The sequence below is a fragment of the Furipterus horrens genome, unplaced genomic scaffold (assembly GCF_987537825.1).
Source record: "Furipterus horrens unplaced genomic scaffold, mFurHor1.1.pri manual_scaffold_7, whole genome shotgun sequence".
NCBI classification, from domain to species: Eukaryota; Metazoa; Chordata; class Mammalia; order Chiroptera; family Furipteridae; genus Furipterus; species Furipterus horrens.
The window spans coordinates 113,820,857-113,842,046 of NW_028327177.1; the positions used below are offsets into that span (position 1 = coordinate 113,820,857).

A 21,190-nucleotide genomic window follows, 5' to 3' on the forward strand; every position below is an offset into this window, starting at 1 on the left:
CTCGAGAGACGATGGTGTAGCTTCCCAAGAGTCTATCTGCACCGCCGAGAATGGCTGTGCAGTCCGACTCGGGAGTGACATGGTATCTGTCTCCTCCCGTGTTGAATCGACATCTTGTGATGACGCTGAAGCTACAGAGCCTGGGCAGGGTAATATGGAGGGTCTGCTGTTGCCCATGCAGCAGACCCAGAAGTTAAAGTTAGGGATCTGAATTTTACACAACATTGTGAAATTGAATTTCACAACATAAATGAATTTGAGGTTTTTATTTTCTTTAATAGCTAATTTTTTGTAACTTGTGAATGTGTTTTTTGTAATCATTTTGTTCCTTGTAGCTTTTAGAATGTAAATTATTTTATAATATTCTTTTCAAATGTATAAATCTTAAAGATAGATCTTTCAATATTTAAAATTAAAAGACTAGGGCTAGACTGGGAAAGGAACCCAGGAAAATGATTTTTTCTTACTAAGTAGATAAAATTATTTTTTCTTCAATTCAGAGGTTTCTTAGAATATCATCCAGTTCAGGTATCTCTTGCTTGATGGAACATGTTTATAAGTTAAGAATTTGAAAAATACATAAAATGTCACATCCTGAAATTACCTTTTGTTTTACTGCAATCTCTGTATCAGCTGAGAGGAAGGTAAACTCTTACCACCTGGGTATGAACCTCCAACTATGACTAGTTTTCAATCCTAAAAAGATCCTACTAGCCCTCCAATAGTCCTAGCTATAATTTCATTAAAAATTACGTAGATTACATAAGAGTAACAAGGCACATCCTGCCATTTACTAAATGATCCTAAATGTTAAGCAGTTTTTAGACAATTAGTTTATTTTACTGGACAATGGTGCGGATTACCTTTTCCAAACAAGTACCAAGTGTTTCATATCCTTTGCTTTTTGTCCATTTATTTGACTTTCCTACAAAAGTCTTAACTAAGTGAAGCTGTCTGGAAAGGGGACACTGATGACAAGTGGTGGGAGAGGGAGTGATTCTATTAGTTAGAGTTGGAAGTAAATGAAATTTGCAATTTCCCAGCTTTGACAGCTCTGCTTCAAAGGAGTGAATGTGACATGTAATCATAGTGCCTGAATTCAGTGGCTGGATTTTACTGTTGGTTCAGCATTTTACTAGGTAGGGCTGGGATGTGGATCTTAGCTTTGCCAATCTTTATATCTTTTTCTCCCTCTTATTGCATTGACCAAAAGCTTTATAAATTCTTATTACTATTTTTACTGTTGACTACAAAATAGTCATTGATTTCTTTGAAAGTGTTTTTAAGGATACTCTTTATTTTGATTTTGGTATCTAAAACCATTTTTAAAAAATTGACACTCATTTTTAATTTTATAATGAAAATACACTGTTTACTTAATGGAAATATTCTTTTCAAACTGGAAAAATGTCTCTTCCAGTTTTTTTTCTTACTGATTTGTGTGAACTCTTTAAAGAAGAGGGACAGAAAGGAAAATAGCCCTTTATACACCTTATGTGTTACAGATATTCTTCTGGTCTCTTATGAACTTTCTCTAGTTTGTTTATGGAACCTTAATTTCTAATTTTTACATAGTCTTATTTATTTTTAATGGCTTCTTATAGTGTTGACCTGTTCAATGAGAAACTACCTTACAATAGAATTTTAAGCTAGACCCATTTAAATTTACTTGTGACTTATAATGAAGCTTTACCTTATAATCTCAGATAATTATTTGATAATAGCAGAAAATATTAATGTCATATATATAATATTATCATTCAAGACAGTGTCTTTTTCTTTATATAGATCAAGCTTCTGAAATTCAGGTGACTATGATGCTCACTGAAAGTTGTAAGCTACGAGGTCTTCATCACAGGTGAGAGAACCACCAGCATTTGTTAAGCATGGTGATGTTGTCTGTTACATTTTTATTTTAAGAACAGTGATGGGCTCTGAATTGAAAGCTTTTTGGAATAGCTGAGTGTTTTTCTGAATATGAAAGTGAAATGATTGCTTATAGTGCAAAATTTTAAAACACAGTCAAGTATAAAAAAAGAGTATGTGAGCCCACATCTGGATAAGCATAGCTAAGCATTTGAGAGTTTATACATATTTACATGCATATTTCCCTTTTAAAAATAAGATAATGATATACATGTGCTAAAAAAAGCAATGGAATTTTTCAACATAGAGAATGCTGAAGACAAGAATAATAAACACGAAAAGACTATCTCCCAAATTCACTGCTAGTTAACATTTTGCCGTTTTTGTCTTGTGTGTGTACATATATGTCTATATGTATCATCTATCTAGATACATGATATTTGTGAGTGTGGAAGTATTTTAAAATACACTGGATATCTCAATACTTTCAGTGCATTTCCAGCATGCATTTAAAAAATATTTTATCTATATAATCAGTACTGTTAATTATCCCTAACACGGTTAACATGCTTAAATATAACAAAACAATGTATCTAAGTTTTCATGTCAGTAACTGTAAATTCATATCCACATTTAAAAGGACTGCATAGTAGTTCATTAAATGGATATGTCACCACATTTGATTTAACCAATCTCTTGTTAGGTCATAGTATGATTTTTAAAAAGCTACTTGGCCCTGGCAGGCACGGCTCAGTTCGTTGAGCTTCATTCCTCAAGGTGAAAGGTCATCAGTTTGATTCCCAGTCAAGGCACATGCCTGGGTTGTGGGTTCAGTCCCCAGTCGGGGTCATATGAGAGGCAACTGATCTGTTTTCTCTCTCACATTGATGATTCTCTCTCTCTCTTTCTTTCTCCCTCTCCCTGTCTTTCTAAAAATAAATAAAGTATTTTTTAAAAAGATACTTGTAGTTCTATATGAAGAGCTCTTTTAAAAAGCTTGATATTTGTCTTCTTCATAGAGCTACAACAAAAGCTTTTACCTTCTGAAACAAAAGGAGCTTAAATATAGTATCACAATGTGCAGCAGGATCAATATTGAGGCAACTTAAAAAAAAAGAACAAAACCCTGGACAGAGTCAGATTAATTTGTAGCCTACTGAAAATTTAGTCCTACACGTTTTAGAAAATGGAACAGTGACCATCCCTGTTGGAAGATATTCATGGATTTATGGGGGGCGGGGGATCAGGCATGCAAAAGGCATCCTGCATTTAATCCTCTATATTTTGAGGAGTTACTTGAGTTATGCTAAAAAATAAGATGACTATGCAGAGTTTTATTTTTTAATTTTGTTTATACCTTGGTTCATATTTAAAAGAATTTGAGCACCTAAAAAAAGGCAGCTACAGTAAGAGCAATAAAATGGTAATGAAAATTAAACTGAGTTTTTTGGCATTGTAATGGTGGAAAGGAAAACAAATAAGCCTAATAGTAAGGAAACAGATATTTTTGCTCTAATTGAACATAAAATAACTCTTAGCTTCTGGGCAACTGAAGCTGAAGGAAGCATTAAAAGTTGATAAATCTCAATATTAGAAGAGGGAGGAAACATACTCCTTGAGGGAGAAAAATGTTTTTCTAGTTTCAGATCTTGAGGGAGATACCTCATTAGGTACATCATACACTTGGGACATTGATTAATTAACAGATATACTTTTTATTTTCATTGAAAATAAAAATGCCAGGGACCTTTGAAAAAATTGAACACACTGTATTGAGGGACTGAGGATGTCCCTTTGAAAGGTTAAAGTCATGTGCTTTAAGAATATTACCTTTGATCAGCCTGGTTCAGTCCAAGAACCGAACTTATTTGCAGAGGAATGGATGAATAACTTCTCCTTTAGACTCTATTTAAAAAAAAAAAAAAGAAACAAAACATATTTTGTTTCCTGTGAGAAATGAAACAAGAACTGGGTAATGATCAGTGTGGGAAATGTCCTTTTTGATGCTGCTGAGAGCGCTTGATGATGTTCTGCTATACTGACTCTAGGGGAAAGAGCCTAAGTGTTTCGTGTTAGCATGTAATGTTAACCTAGTACTTAGGTACCTAGCTAGTATTTTTTTTTAAGCCTCACCCAAGGATATATTAATTGATTTTGGGGAGAGAGAGCGAGAGAAACATTGATGTGAGAAAAAAACATGGATCATTTGCCTCCTGTATGCCCCCCAACTGGGGATCGAACCTACAACCTAGGTATGTGCTCTGATCAGGGATCAAACCTGCAACCTTTTGGTCTATGAGATGATGCTCCAACTATCTGAGCTGGCCAACCAGGGCCCTAGCTAGTATTCTTACCCTGATGAAAGGTCTGTACCACTTCAGCACAGAAATGGTTGGCAAGGATAAATGGAGACAAAGATGGGATATTCTGAAGAAGTAGTTCATAGCTATTGTATCCCAAAGATGCTTTGGCTAAAAATGTTTAGAGCAAGCATTGCAGCACTTTCCCATGTGGCTTTAAGCTCTGGGGTTTTCCAATATCCTCCTGGGATGAATTAGCAACCCCTTAGAGGGTAGAGTGGGGTGATATACTCAATTGGGGTTATTTTGAAACTGAACATTCAGTGATTGGGAAAAGTCTTCATCGTTAATTGTGTTTGCTAGCTATGAAGTGATAACCAGGACTCCTGGTGTTTAATGAGCAGAACACATAGTCAGTATGTGGAAAGTGTATTGTTCTTTCCAGTCACTGCAGCAGTTCATTTCATTTTTAAGGAGACTAGGGCCAATCATGCATTTCTTTTTGACCTCTGATGTCTAAACTATTCATGCTGTGTGCACACATTTGTTTTTCATCCTTTCATCTAATTCATTAAGTGACCATCAGTGACCATACCATAGAATTTATCAAGTAAACTAAATGCACTAAGCAAAAAATGATACCTGGTTTTAAATATTACCTTTTTTAAAACTAAGTATGTGACTCTGCATTTAAAACATGTTTAATTCGTGTTTTTACATTCCATGATTAAGGAGAGTTATAAAATATTGAAATATTTTAAAGTGTTTTTTAAATGCCTTCTTTTCACTACTTTTTCCACTGGAATTTCTGAGAATAATTTTTACTATAAATTAAAATAGCTGTATAATTAAAGATGGCTATCAATCTATTTTAATTACATTGGAAGTGTGTCATACCAAAGTACTCTTAAGCTATTTTTACTTGTAGTTTAATTCTCCGTTGGCCCAAGGGTGCCCGATGGCAGCACCTCTTAGACTGAATGCCTTCCAGCCCTGACTACAGAGCTGCTCACAGGACGGAGAGCTGGCTTCAGTTCTTGTCCACGTTGCCACAGAGTCTGCCTTTCCACTACCTTGTTCTTCTCTCATCCACCCTTAGATCAGCTCCCAGGCCCTCCTCTTTATCCTCCTGATCTGTACAAAATGGGCAGAATGAAGAACAGTCATTTGTACTTTGAAACATTTTTACGCTGCTTGTTACCTTTCCCAGAGTGGATTTTAATCTTGATAATAGAATAAAGGATTTGATCTCATGTAGCAAACTTACTGTGCCTGGATAAAACACCTTCAACTCTGCTCAGTGGATTTTAGTCATGAAGAAAGGAGCAAGGAAATAATTTTTGGCAGGAGTGGGGAGAGATTGGGCAACTCTTCACATCGCCCCTGAAGTGCTCATTTAAGCCTGACTGCAATCTTGCTGTAGTCATTTTAGTGTGCGTAAGACTTGGTGTGAAAAGACGCTCTGTCATCTCCCCTGTACTCCCTTTTGTTCCTCTGGGAGGAAATGTCCAGGGGAAACTGTAAGGGTTTTGGAATCAGATAAGATTTGATTTTTATTTTTTATGTACTTGCTATCTGACTTTGACAAATTACCTAATCTCTCTCTGTACATACGTTTCCTACCTGTAAAGTGGGGCTAGTCATTGCTGCCACCCTCAGGCTGTCACGCAAGCAGAGACCTTACAGGAAGGTTACCTCACACAGGTTCACTCATCTCTGAGTCTGCATTTTCCCAGCTCCTCAAGGCCAGAGCTCCTGCACAGCACAGGGAAGCCCATAGCTTTCGTATGTGCACTGCTGCTCAGGCCACAGTGGTGTGATGGTGGTTTTAAAAGAAATACATGCTCGATTGAGACAGTTTAGGAAATACAGAAAAGCAAATTAGAAATGATCCAAAGTCCTACAACTCAGTACAATAATTCTTAAATCTTGGCATATTTCGGTGCAATTTTTTTTTCCTCCATAACTAATTATCCTGCATACGTGAATTTTGTATTTTGCTTTCCTGAGATCAGGTTTTACTCATATTCTCTTCACAACTCTTTGTGACCATTTACTTGGTACATACTATTCTATTATTGGGTGTACTCTACTTAAATTTGGACATTCAAGTTGATTGCAACTTTTTACTACGAATAATGCGTTAACTGTCCTTGTTCACCTAGCTTTCTTTTTTCCTTGTTAAACATCTTTAGAAGCAAACTATGCTAAGTTAAGAACAGGAATGTCTTTTAGTCTATGCTGTTTCTGTGTGTATTACATATTTATTAAATACTTGTTTTCTGTAGTATAGAATACAAGGCACTGGGTGTAAAAATAAGACTCCATGTTAGCTTTTGCCTTCTGGGAATTTTCAGCTGAGAGGGGAAGATGAGGTAATTATATAAAGAGTTACATAACCTTGAGGAAAATTAATCATTATTTCCAGATACCAATAGAAGAGGTGTCATTAGGCAATAGGATGAAATGTATGTATTGTGCCATAGAAATTTTAAAAGAAGTAAGATTGTTTACCACATGCTTACCTTTGCCCATTATAGCAACATTTTGTGGATGGTGGGATTCCTTTGTTAGAGGTATGGAAACCAAGGCCAAAAATGATGGTCACAGACAGTTATATAAAATATAGATTTGGAAATTGCATTCTAAATACTATGTAACCAGTTAAGACTATCTTGACTTTTGTGACAATTTCAGCCTCTTAGAGGCTTATTGATTATCATATTCTTATGCACATTGAAACTTTTTATTTTTAGCTGTGATGATGGATAATATGCTCATAGTCAAACATTTGTCTCTGATTATCCTTTAGAGTAAAACGAAGATTTGGTGTGGCCTGAATGTGTCTTCAGAGAATCCAGTCCACAGGAAACAACTTTAAGCTTACATATGGGAAATGTTAAAGTCTAGTTTAAAAGAGCATTTATAATTTTACATTATTAATGGCAATCATATTTTTAAATGTTAGAGATTTTCTTATTTCAAGTTTACTTTATTTTTTATTACAAATAAAGTTTTTAGATTTCACCTGTCTTATCCTGATTTCTGATTATTTTATAGAAATCTTCTTCCTATTACCCATGTGTGTATAGAAGAAGGAGAAAAGCCCATGGTGATATTGCCTTACATGAATTGGGGGAATCTAAAATTGTTTTTACGGCAGTGCAAATTAGTAGAGGCCAATAATCCTCAGGTAAGACACATTTGCCAAATACAGGTTATTTACCAGTAGCTTCAGATATTTTCTTTGAAAGTAGATGTTTACATTTTAAATATAAACTGTGTAAAGGCCTGCAAAAATAAACTCAAAGTAAATCAGATGATGTCACCACCTGTTGGTTTAGAGGAAGATTGGTTTATGCTCCCTGCCTAAAGGCATACATTTTGCTGATGCTGAAGTTTTTTCTTGCATACCCATTGTGTGTTTATTCAGACACACCTCAGACTGTCTGTAACACCCACTCAGTCATTTTTCTGGTAACTCTCAAAGGTACCTGTACTAGATCTCCCTTCTAGGGGTGGAAACAGACCTATTTGATCCATGTTCAGAGCCATTTTGTCCATATTGTACCACAAACTTGTGGTGACTGGAGGTTATATTTTTAATATACTTAGCTGTAAGAAGTTAGTCATCTAAGGAACTAGTATAAATGACCCATGGACATGGACAACGGGGGAGGGGTTGACTGTGGGAGAAGGGGTGGGCTGGATGGGGAGGAGTGATGGGGAGAAAAGTGGGACAGCTGTAATAGAAAAACTGTTTAAAAAAAGTGTTTCACAAGATGTGTTTACAAAATATACCTGGTTATTTTATTTGAAAAATACTTTGGATTAAAGAAAAATGGTGTGGAAAAAAAGTCATGTAAGAGTTTCTTACCTTTCACTGCTTGTGCGCATAGCTGTGAAGCATTTGGTTAGATTCCAAACACCTTGTGAGGGCAGTGGTGGCAAAGCGTAGTATGTGTTTGGCTGCCACTGTACCTTGTAGCCCAATAAGTTTGTTTCAAGATTTATAATAATCTTATTACAGTTGTCAGGAGAAAACAGATCCAAAGGTTACATTGAGTATTTAGCTCAATATGTGTGATATATTTTGTAATTTGTTGGGATTAAAACCAGGTCCCTAATGAACGTTGGGTGCTGAAGCCCACCTGCATCACCTGGGGAAGAATTTCATTCCCCAACTCATAATATTGGCTCCAGAGGAGCACATCATTGCAGAGAGCTATAGGCTTATATTATTTTGAAAATGGTCCATAGGGGATAACTTCTGAATAAAAACTATTTTAGACTTCTGGTCAAGATGATAGCGTATGTAGACGCGAGTCACCTCTTTGCACAACCACATCAAAATTACAACTAAAATATAGAACAACCATCCCTCAGAACCATCATAAATCTAGTTGAATGGAAGTCTGACAACTACAGAATTAAAGAAACCACATCCATCCAGACTGGTAGGAGGGGTGCAGACACGGAGTGGGCTGGTCCGTCATCCATGTGTGGTGTATAAAAATTCGGGAGGGATATTGTAGGAACAAGGAGTCCCAGCCCCACACCAGGCCTCCCAGCCCAGGGTTCCAGTGTCAGGAAGGTAAGTCCCCACAACTTCTGGCTGCAAAAACCAGTGGGAATTGAGTCGTTGGAAGAAACTTCTGGAGCCCCAAGCAGTTCATCTTAAAGAATTCACTCATGGAGTCACCTACTCAGAGTAACTCCCTCTGAGCTCCAGCACCAGGATAGCAGCTTGGAAGACATCAGAGGAATACAGGGAGAAACCGAAGTGTCTGGCATTAAGGTGAGCAGAGGCCATTGTTCGTTTCCTAAACCCTTCCCCCACAGAGCCAGCAAGCTGGTGCCATATCTGAGATTCCATCAACATCAACTTGGCTAACACTGTATGACCTACCTGGAGATCCCCAGAGATCTGCTCCACCCAACTTAGGGGCCTACCCAAGCTGCTTTTCCACATGAATGGCTGGTCTTGGCTCATGTTTCACAGCTTCCTAAATCCTCTCAAACAAGCAACAGCTGGCCTCAGTGAGCCCCAAGGCATGGCACTAGCAGCAGCCAGCTTAGATTCACAGCTTGGCTTTGCCTAGAAATCTTTAACCCCAGCACAAGTAGCAGCTATCGCAGATTGCTTTATAGCTCAGGCAGGGGGGCCCTGGGCAAAACACAGGTGGGGGCTGACCTTGGCCTGCACCACCCAGGAATCCCCAGGGCCAGTGCACCCAATAGACAGCTACAGACCATGTCAGAGCACTGCCACCCTGCCCCTGCACAGCTGATCCTTCACAGAGGGCAGAGATTGGTGGTCAGTGGTCACAGCCAGTCCTTGCAGCTGAGTGGCCTGGGTAAATCCCTCCCATTGATTAGCTAACAGTAACCAAAGCTCAACTACAAGAGGAGTGTGTACTCAGCCCACATGAAAGGCACACCTCGAGTACCCAGCTTGGGTGATAGGGGAGGCTGAGCCATTGGACCCTACAGGACATCTACTACATTAGGCCACACCACCAAAATAGGGTGTCATAACAGCTCTACCTAATCCATAGAAACAAACACAGGGAGGCTGTCAAATGAAGATTCAAAGAAACATGACCCAAACGAAAGAACAGATCAAAACTACAGAAAAAGAACTAAACAAAATGGAGATAAACAATCTACCAGATGCAGAGTTCAAAACACTGGTTATAAAGATACTCAAGGAACTTAGTGAGGACTTCAACAGCATAAAAAAGATCCAGTCAGAAATGAAGGATAAGCTAATTGAAATAAAGAACAGTTTACAGGGAGACAACAGTAGAACAGATTAAGTTGATAATCAAATCAATGATTTGAAACATAAGGAAGCAAAAAACAAACAATCGGAGCAACAAGAAGAAAAAAGTCTAAAAAAATGAGGACAGTGTAAGGATCCTCTGGGAAAACTTCAAGCATTCCAACACTTGCATCATAAAGGTGCCAGAAGTATAAGAGAAAGAGCAATAAATTGGAAATCTATTTGAAAAAATAATGAAAGAAAACTTCCCTAATTTGGTGAAGGGAATAGACATGCAAGTCCAGGAAGAACAGAGAGTCCAAAACAAGACGGGTGCAAAGAGGCCCACTCCAAGACTCATCATATTAAAATGCCAAAGGTTAAAGATAAAGAGAGACTCTTGGCAGCAGCAAGAGAAAAGCAGTTAGTTACCTACGGGAACGTTCCCATATGACTGTCATCTGATTTCTGAAAAGAAACTTTGCAGACTAGAAGAGATTGGCAAGGAATATTCAAAATCATGAAATGCAGGCACCTACAGCCAAGATTGCTCTACCCAGCAAAACTGTCATTTATAATCAAAGGGCAGATAAAGAGCTTCCCAGACAAGAAAGAACTAAAGGAGTTTATCATTACCAAACCATTATTATATGAAATGTTAAAGGGGCTTAATTAAGAAAAAGAAGATCAAAACTGGGAACAATAAAATGGCAAAAAATACATATCTATCAACAATTGAATCTAAAAAACAAAGCAAACAAGAACAGAGACAGAGTAATGGGTACAGAGAGCATTGTGATGGTTGCCAGATGGGAGGGGGCTGGGGGGAAATGGGTGAAGAGGAAATGGGTCAAGAAGTACAAATAGGTAGTTACAGACTAGCCATGGGGATGTAAGTACAGTATAGGAAATGGAGGAGCCAAAGAACTTGTATGCATGAGTCATGGTCATGAACAATGGTGGGGGATTGCTTGAGGGTGTGGCGGGTGCTGGGTAAGGGGGGCGCAAAGAGGGGAAAATCAGGACAACTGTAATAGCATAATCAATAAAATACAACAAACAAATTTTAAAAGAACTAGTCATTGAGTAATACACATTTGAAATATTACCTTGTGAACTCAGCATTGAACAGACACCTATAAGCAGGTACTGTATGTGCTGGATGTTGGGGAGATATACTTAACAGATGACAGAAGAAGTAAATGTTAAATTACAGAATGCTAAAGGCTATAGTAAATATGAGTACAAGGAACATATTCTTGGTTAAAATGTAGCTTTTTTAAAAAGTGTGTAGGTATTAAAGGTATTTTGGGATGGAGTGGAATTATGGAATAAAAATAAGCAGCTGCCATCATAATTTCTGTGCTAACTGCTAACATTGTCATTTTCTGTTATCACAGGCAATATCTCAACAAGACCTGGTACACATGGCTATTCAGATTGCCTGTGGGATGAGCTATCTGGCCAGAAGGGAGGTCATCCACAAAGACCTGGCTGCTAGGAACTGTGTGTAGGTGCCATGGGCTCATCACTATCATTTGATGTTTAGTGTTCCTTGGATTTGGGTTTTTTCCAGAAATCACAGTGGGAATTATGTTGTATTTAAGAGTAACCATGACCCATATTTTTTAAATACGCTGATTGCATTTAATACTTATATCTTCACTTTTCAGCATTGATGATACACTTCAAGTTAAGATCACAGACAATGCCCTCTCCAGAGACTTGTTCCCCATGGACTATCACTGTCTGGGCGACAATGAAAACAGGCCAGTTCGATGGATGGCTCTGGAAAGTCTGGTCAATAATGAATTCTCCAGCGCTAGTGATGTGGTAAGTGCTCGAACCCCCAGATTTCAACAAAATGGAAATGAAGCTTTCTGGCTTAAGATATCTCCTTTGTTAAAAGATCTAGTAACTTTTCCCTGAAATTTCTCCTTGAGAAAGCAAATGTAGTTAGCTCCCAGTCAGCCAGTTTATGGAGAGAAGCTGTGACCCAAACCATGGCCCAGCATTGTGTGTGACCTCACTTCGTCCTCCCAGTAACCCTGTGAAAGGGCACTGTTAACATATTAAAGTTGGTGACATGATGACATTGAGGCTTAGAAAAGTTATAGTATTTGATCATTTTTCTTTTCTTATTGAAGTCTCAGAATGACCAAGTGGTTCCAGGATCATAAAGATTTCTTGTTTTCTTTTTAAAATGAGCTCTTCTAAGTATTGTGGCCTGTGTAACATAATGCCTCCCCTTTGTTTCTGGGTGGTTCTGCCCACTTGAGCAGATCACATAGTGAGTGGTATACTTATACATAGTGGTATATCATTTCAGAAGTGACATATACTTATGAGTATTTTGCAGACATTTTTTATTGTTTTTAAATTCTGTCACTTTTTGGTATGATTTGAAAGATTAATTTATTTTCCTGTCTCTTGCTTGCTGCACTTTATTATTGTAGTGAACATTCAGATATTAGGTTACACTTCTGATAAGATCGATGTAAGTACAGGGAGCTATGGGAACATATTCTTGGTCAAAAAGTAGCTTTTATAACACTCACCGTATAGGTATAAAGAAGTATTTGGGGATGGATTGGGACTGTGGAATAAACTGAGCAGCCTCCATCAAAATTTTTGTGCTAACTGCAAACACTGGATGATCCCTCGGTGATATGTTAGTATTACATGTAAACTCTTAATAGAATAATTTGCTTTAAAGTTACAACTGTAAAATAAGTGCTTACTATATCATCATATATTGTGTCTCAATGTATTTTATTACAGTAAAAAGGAGTAATCCTTTTACTTCTAAGTGTGGGTGCTTTAAGGATTACCCTTTAAATACACTCTTTCCCTCAGGGCATTAGTGCCCTGTGGCTGCTGTAACAAGTTACAACAGCCTTGGTGGTTTACAGCAACAGAGATTTCACTTCTCAGGGTTGAGTTCTAGAAGCCAAATGTTTGAAGTAGAGATGTAGGCAGGGCTGTGCTTCCTCCAGAGCAGTGGTTCTCAACCTTCCTAATGCTGCGACCCTTTAATACAGTTCCTCATGTTGTGGTGACCCCCAACCATAAAATTATTTTTGTTGCTACTTCATAACTGTAATTTTGCTACTGTTATGAATCATAATGTAAATATCTGATATGCAGGGTGCATTTTAATTTTTACAAATTGAACATAATTAAGGCATAGTGATTAATCACAAAAACAATATGTAATTATATATGCGTTTTCCGATGGTCTTAGACGACCCCTGTGAAAGAGTCGTTCGACCCCCAAAGGGGTCATGATCCACAGGGTGAGAACCGCTGCACCAGGGGCTCCGAGAGGCAAACCTTCCTCACTTCTGGAGGCGGTGGGCATTTCCTGGCTTGCGGCTGCCTCTCTCCCTGCTCCTGTTCGTTTCACCTTCTCCTCTGTATGTGTGTGTGTGTCTCTCAAAACTCCCTCTGCCTCTCTCATAATGATACATGTGATTGTATTCAGGACCCACCTAGATAATCTAGAATAAGCTTCTGTTCTCACGGTCCTTAACTTAATCACACCTTTTGCTATTTAAGGTAATATTTACAAGTTTCAGGGTTCAAATGCAGACATATCTTTGGGGCCACCATTCAACTTACTATGCTCAATAATTGAACTTATTTAAGATTTCCATATTGAAGTTTATCTTTTATTTAAAATCCTTGGAATGAGAATGATTTGATAAGGGAGAAACCTTCTATTAAGTAAAATCTAGTAACATTTTTCTTTTTCAGAAGCTAGGTTAGCTATTCGGTATGTTGTGCCTATATTACGTACTAAGTGTCCTGATAAGATGTGTTCATTTGATGTGGGTGAATAATTTATTTGCATTGTTTTTTTACTTTTTTTCTATTAATTAAGGTTTTCTATTGTGCATAGCTTCAAAATACTTTGTTTTAACTTAATGTAAAATCAACCACTCTCTGGGGAAAAAAAAAACACTTATCTAACACTTGTCAGATGGGCAGAGTAAATATGAGTGAGAGAGGAAGGGATGCTTTGCTTCAGGAGCAGCTGCAGGAGTTAACAGAGGAAGGAAACTTGCTCCATTGTTGCCCTACCCTTTCCCAGGCAGAGACATGGGTGTGTTCAGGGATGACTGGGGCGGCACATCCAGACTCTCCCGTCCTAGCAGCAGGGAGCTAGGCCTCGTCTGTTGATTTTTTCAGAGCTTTCATAATAGAATAAAACTTCTCTAACATTAATGTCAGGGAGTTAAAATTTCAAGTAACACAGTACAGATATGCGCACGGTTTTAATGCTTACCTAAAGAAAACCTGAAATTTTTCTTTAGCAGGGAGGGGTGCTTTTTTGTTTTTTATTTTCCTCATAATATAAAAAGGGAAAGCAGAGTTTGATTTTAGGCCAACACACAGCTGCCGTATTGAATGATAGTAAGGACCAATTGTCCTGTTTAAGACGGTGCTTGTTTTTAGGGTTGCCAAATCTTTATTCTGAAGTTACGAATTGTAGCTGGAATTCTTTACCTGTTTCTACATTTAACAAAGCTGTTTTTATGGGAGAAAGGGGTAGATTGAACTTTGGTTTTAGAACATAGTTTTAAAAAACAGTATCAGTTGAGTTAGAGCTATATCGTTTTCACATTTACCGCTTTAGTAGAAAAACCCTACTTCTGAACGTTTTTTTTTGCTCAAAAAAATATTAATACTAATAAAATATTATTAGTATTAATTGAATTTATTGGGATGACATTGGTTTGCAAAACCATACAAGTTTCAAATGTACAACTCAATAAAATACTTATGAACATTTTTGAATACAGAAAGTATTTAATATTAAGTATTAATATTTTTTTAGAAATCTCATTCCATAGTTTATTTAAAAGATTAATTCACTCATCTCTTTGGGATGTTAATAAAATTTTCAGTGATTGATTTAAACTATTTATGATTTTGTTACTCATTGAAATGTAGTAGAGTTGCAGTTGCCTTAGTAGAAATTAGTTGGCAGTTGAGGTAAACCCACAGCTAGTCTAATGAGCAGGAAATGGAAGATACTTCTTAGATGACAATCTGTAAGTATGCCATGTAACCTCAAGAGTCTGGGGATTGTTTGGTTAGTCTCTTACACAAAGGAGTATTGATAGCTATTATTTCAGAAGGGTATGCAAGATGGCCAGTAGTGCTGTTTGCTTGCACAGTGGAAGCCCCCCAAATATGCATTGCTTCATTTAATGTAGTTGTTTATTTCTGTATATAGGTATTACAGTTTATACTCAAGCACTAATATAAATTATTTTTATAACATTTATGACCAAATATTTCAAAGGAACTCCAGAGTGAAAGTTAAATTAGGTATACACTTTCAATCAATGGGACTATAGTTAATGATACATTCTAAGCAGTGAGACCTATATCTCTTCAGCTGTGTACACTGCCTTGTATTAGCTGGTAAAGTCCATGTTGAAGATACATGGTTTAGTTAAGCAAATATTTCAAAGTTATATTTAAAATCAGTTATTTTGTGGTTATTATATTTTATACATTTTGCAACAACCTACAAATCTTATATAAGAATCTGCCTTCTGTCAGAATGTAGTCATATCAAATACCTTCTTGCTGCTTGATTATTTGACAGTTTTATTTTTAAAAATCATGAACTTAATGGTAAGTAAATTAACAGGAGAATTGCTTTAAAATCATAATTACTTTTAACATGTTTTGACATAAACTTAATTGAAATGTCTGTGTGAGACAAGTTCTTCGGAGCTGTGCTTAGAATGTGATAGTGAGAATACCCATTGATTTACGTCTGTCCTGATTTAACTCCTGAAAAATCATATTTTTCTTTAGATTCTTATAAATTCATTTCCTTTAAAATTATATATGTGTATGTGTATACGTATATATCCCCCCCCCCCAAAAAATGACCTTTTGCCTTGGATAATTGATATTTAAAGGAATAGGAACACCCTTTTGTTTCCTGTGTCTATGAGGTGATTTTCAGTGTAAAAATCCTGCTTTTCAGTTTTGTGGGATTGAGTAGTTTTTGAATTCTTACATTAAAGCGCAAATGTTAAAGGTTACTTTTTAACATTTGTATTGAAAATGTGAAACAAATGGAAAAAAATAATGAAAAAGAAACAAATTCATAGAGAACAAACTGGTGGTTCCCAGAGGGAGGCAGGGGGATGGGTAGAAAAGGGGAAAGGAATTAAGAAGTACAAATTTCCAGTTATAAATGTTTTGGGGATGTAATATACAGCATAGGGAATATAATCAATAATATTGTAATAACTGTGGTGACAGATGGTTACTAGACTTATTGTGGTGATCACATCATAAGGTATATAGATGTTACATCACTGTGTTATATACCTGAAACTAATATAATGTTGTGCATTAATGAAAATTGAAAATATATTTTAAAATAATTCAAAAAATTTTTCTATGCATGACCGTGCTCTGTTCCCACTTTTTATTTATGGATGGAGTTGGGAGTTTAAAAGCTATCCTAACATTCTACTTTTGGACTTAAAAATATAACCTCATTCCTACCAGTCTCTACACATGTAAAATACATATTTTAGGTATAAATGTAACAGCTAATTAATTGGAGGGGACATTTTCTTTGTCCTTTAAAAGACCCTTAACATGTTTGCATTTCTTTATAGTTAAAAACTTTACATGATATGTTTGGAAATATATTAATCTTTTCCATCTTATAAATAATAATTGTATCTCTGGGTTGTGTTTTCACAATATTTAATAGAAAGCTCCAGTATTTCAATATGTCAAGAGTCTTATAATGTTAATACTAGCTTTTAACTGTTGAACTTAGGAAATACGCACAACTAGATTTGACTAGTTATAAATCACTTTCTAATATTATTTTAAGATGACGTCAGCATGGGCATTCTTAAGAATTTCTGGATATTGTTTTTATTCTGTTTCCATCAGAATGTGAGTACCAGCATAGATTATTTTTGTGACTTTCTTTTCCTTTATTTGAAAATAAATTTTTGATTTATGTCTTCTTTGAATTATTTAGCTAATTATAGTAGCTAACATAATTCTGTTAAGAGACTACCTTGTATTAAGAGACTAAATTATCAAGAATGCACAATTAAGAGTTTCTTTCTTGTTAGTTTTCTTGTCTTTATGGTTTTACATTGTGTTTAAAAAGCATTTTCTTGGGAAAAACAAGTCCAGGAAATGATTTTAATGCTAATCTTATCAGTGATTTATGGTCATGAGGAGATCTTTTAAGGTATTTGAACAGTTTTTAGGGTGCAGGACAAATTAAAATGTGTTCCTGTGCCTTTATGCTATTTATTTTGTAAATATTAAACATTACCTAGAAGGAGGGAAATCTGTAAAGTTATGCAGATAGTATATATATTAGCAGAATGCTTCTTATTACTTGTGATTGCCCAGTCCCATGGAAAGTCCTTGCCACACCCTGAGCAGACTTGAGCAGCAGAAACTCACATTCATAGCATACCCATGAAGAGTGGTTTTCTGAACTACTCTAGTATCAAAGACAAAGCTATAGTTTTCAGAGAATGCTTATTATTTTTAAAAGTATAGAAAACTTTTTACTTTATTTCTTATTAATTTTAGAATAATGCTTAGAAGCCTAGTGTTTGTTTCTATTGTGGTTGCAGATTGTACACATCAACAATTTTAAGACTTACTATTTAATATTAAATTCACATTAAGAGGAATTGATATAAAGACATTAAGAAAAATCTAGAGAGGTGACAGTATCATTCGACATTAGGAAATAGAGATTTAAAGTTTAATATTAGGAAGATATTGTTTAGTTTTATTTAATAGTATTGTTTTAATACTCCTAATATTTCCTGAGAATGAGGAATAAATGGGTTTATTTCAGGAACAGTTAATATATTTTCAGAGGTGACTGGTTGCTATTTTCTTTGATTGAGTAGTTGCCCTTGATGTATTTCCTGTGTTTGGCTCTCCCTAAGAATAGATATTTTCCTTAAGAGATCTTGTTAAATAACATTCCTATCCTTCCTTCTAGATTAACATTCCCTTCAAATAGACCCAGTGTCCTGGTGGAGCAATGTCTAAGCATCTTGTACAGTGATGAAGGAAAGTGGCATAAATAGCAGAAATGTATGATAGCCTGTAGGCATCCAATATTGGCTCTTCTGACTTCATAGTCACAGATTCTAGGACAGATTTATAGCATAAGTAGTCTCTTTTCAGTTATATATGAGACTGTATGCTTAAAGAGAGCTGATTTTTGATGTTAAGTTAGCAACATGTGCTAAGTTTGATACCTGATGCAATCAGTGCATTTTATATATAGTCATTGTACATCTGGGTACATTTATTTAGCTGGAATTTAAAAATACATGACACAGTCATAAATCTGGAGAAGTATTAAGATTCTTAGATAACAGTTAACATTGAAGAATTATTAAGAGGTTACTAGTATGAAGAGAAAAATCTTAAAAGCAGCCCCCTGCCCTCCTGCCAAATTGCCAAAACAAAACCTGTTAATATATTTAACAAAGGAGCCAAGGAAAGGATTACAGCAAATTTCTCATTGCAAGCAATGCAAGGCAGAAGACAGGGAAGCAACATCTTTAAAGTACATACTTTAAGAGGCCCTGACTAGGTAGCTCAGTTGGTTAGAGCATTGCCCTGATACACCAAGGTTGTAGGTATGATCTCCAATCAGGGCACATACAAGAAACAACCAAAGAAATGTATAAATAAGTAGAACAACAAATCAATGTTTCTGTCTCTCCCCCTTCCTCTCTCTCTATAAATAAATGAATAAATAAGTAAGTAAGTAATAAATTACCATAATAAAAAACTATGAATGTAGAATTTTATGCCCAGGAAAAATACCTTTCAGAAATGAAGGAGAAATACTGACTTTTTCAGAAATACAATAGTTAAAAGAATTCATCCTCAGCAGATCCACACTACAAAAAATGTTAGAGGAAATCCTTTAGGAACCAATGATACCATATAGAAACATCGATCTACACAAAGGAACAAAGGGCACCAGAAATGGTAACTGCAAGGGCAATACATAAGGTTTTTTCTTATTATATAAATCTTTTTAAAAGATAATTGAGAATATTTCAATGCCCCTCTCTCAGTAACTGATCAAATAGAAAATCAGTAAGTTGAATGACCATATCAACCAACTTGATCTAATTAACAATTACAGAACACTCAATTCCAACAACAGTGGAACCCATATTCTTTCCAAATTGGAATATTTACTAAGCTAGACCACATTCTGGGCCATGAAACAAGTCAATAAACTTAAAAGGATTTAATTCATACAAAGTAGGGTTTTTGAACACAATGTAATTAATTTAAAAATCAAAAATAAGAATCTAGAAAATCCCCAAATATTTAGAAGCTAGACACTTCCAGATAATGCATGTGTCAGAGAAGAAGGCCAAAGGGAAATTATAAAGTATTTAAAATTGAATAAATCCCATCTCAGAAATGTTGGGATGATGCTCAAGGAGGACATATATACTATTAAATATCAATATTAGAAAAGAAGAAAAGTCTCAAATTAGTGACCTTAGTTTTCATCCTAAGAAATCAGAAAAAGAACGAATTAAACCCCAAGTGAGTAGATGAAAGGAAATAATAAAGATAAGAAGTCAGTGAAATGTGAAACAGAAAAACAATAGAGAAAATCAGTGAAACCAATGCTAAACTCTTTGAGTATATCATTAATGATGAACCTCTTGTCAGGCAGGAAAAAATTGCAAATTAATAATATAATGAATGAGATATAACATCAGTTATAGATTCTCACAGGTATTAAGTAGTAAAATATTATGAACAACTATTTCCCAATAAATTTGGACACTTAGGTGAAATGGACAGATTCTTTGGAAGGTAAGAACTTTCAAAGCTCATTAGGAGTGGATGATCAGAATAGCCCTATATATGTTCAAGACATTGAATTTTTAGTTAAAAGCCTCTCCTAAAAGAAAACTCTAGGTCCATAGTGAATTCTAGGGCACTGCTGAGTACCTTCAAACATTTCAGGAAGAAATAATACAAACTCAACACAATTTTCAGAAAATTGAGGAGAGAATACTTTCTAATTCATTTTAGAAGATCAGTGTTACCTGAAACAACACCAGAGAAAGATCAGCTCATTATTCCTCATGAGCATAGATTCAAAAATGTTAACCTAAAGTTTAACAAGTAGAATCCAAAAATATATTTAAAAAATAATAATATGACCACATAGGTTTTATCCCAAGAATACAAGTTTGTTTTTCCATTTGAAAATCAAACACAATTTACTGTTAACATACTAAAAAAACAAAACAAAACAAAAAAACACATATAATCTTAATAGATGCAGAAAAGTATTAGAAGAAAATTCAAAATTTATTACTAATAAATATTGCTAGCAGTCTAGGAATAGAAGAGAACTTCCTCATCTGATAAAAGGCATCTACAAAACCCAAAACCTATAGCTAACATCATACTTAATGCTAAAAGACTTAATTCTCTTTAGTAACAGAAACAAGAAGGACACACACTCACATCACTCCTCTTCAGTATTGTACTTGAGGTTTCAGCCAGTGCACTAAGGCAAGAGAAGTAAATAAAAGGCAATAAAATATTGGATAGGAAAAAATAACTATTTGTGGCTATGATCATCTGTGAGGAAATTCCAGTGTGATATATAAAATAGCTACCAAAACTAACAAATCAATTTATGAAGATTACAGGATACAATGTACAACAATCAATTATATTTTTATACTCTAATAATGAGAAATTATAAATTAAAGTTAGTTTTTTTAAACCATAAAAACATCAAAAGTATTAAATTCTTAGGAATATACTTGATAAAACATGTGAAGACCTATACAATGAAAACTATAAAACATTTTTTTAAAATCTTTTTTGTTATTCTATTACAATTGTCCCAATTTCCCCCCCTTTACCTTCCTCTGCCCAGCCCACATCATCCTGCTTCCAGTCTCCATTGTCCATGTCCATGGGTCATTCACACATGTTCTTTGACTAGTCCCTTCCCCTTCTTTCCACCATTATCCCCCTTCCTCTTCCCTGCTGGCCATTGTCAGCCTCTTCCATGTTTCCATGCCTCTGGTTCTATTTGGTTCATTAGTTTTTTTTCATTAGTTTCCTTTTATAAGTGAGATCATATGGTATTTGTCTTCCACTGACTGGCTTATTTCACTTCTAATATTCTCCAGTTCCATCCATGCTGTTGCCAAAGGTAGGA

General features: G+C 35.7%; 1 protein-coding gene across 2 annotated transcripts in view; it reads left to right on the forward strand.

The window, feature by feature from the left end:
* Positions 1-21,190, forward strand: part of RYK (receptor like tyrosine kinase) — an 86,119-nt gene that overhangs the window by 56,699 nt on the left and 8,230 nt on the right. For both annotated transcript variants that reach the window (XM_090284318.1, XM_090284319.1), the window contains exons 10-13: positions 1,789-1,858; positions 7,227-7,359; positions 11,331-11,440; positions 11,604-11,763. In XM_090284318.1, coding sequence (XP_090140444.1) covers positions 1,789-1,858; positions 7,227-7,359; positions 11,331-11,440; positions 11,604-11,763 — 473 coding nt within the window. The remainder of the gene's footprint in view (positions 1-1,788; positions 1,859-7,226; positions 7,360-11,330; positions 11,441-11,603; positions 11,764-21,190) is intronic.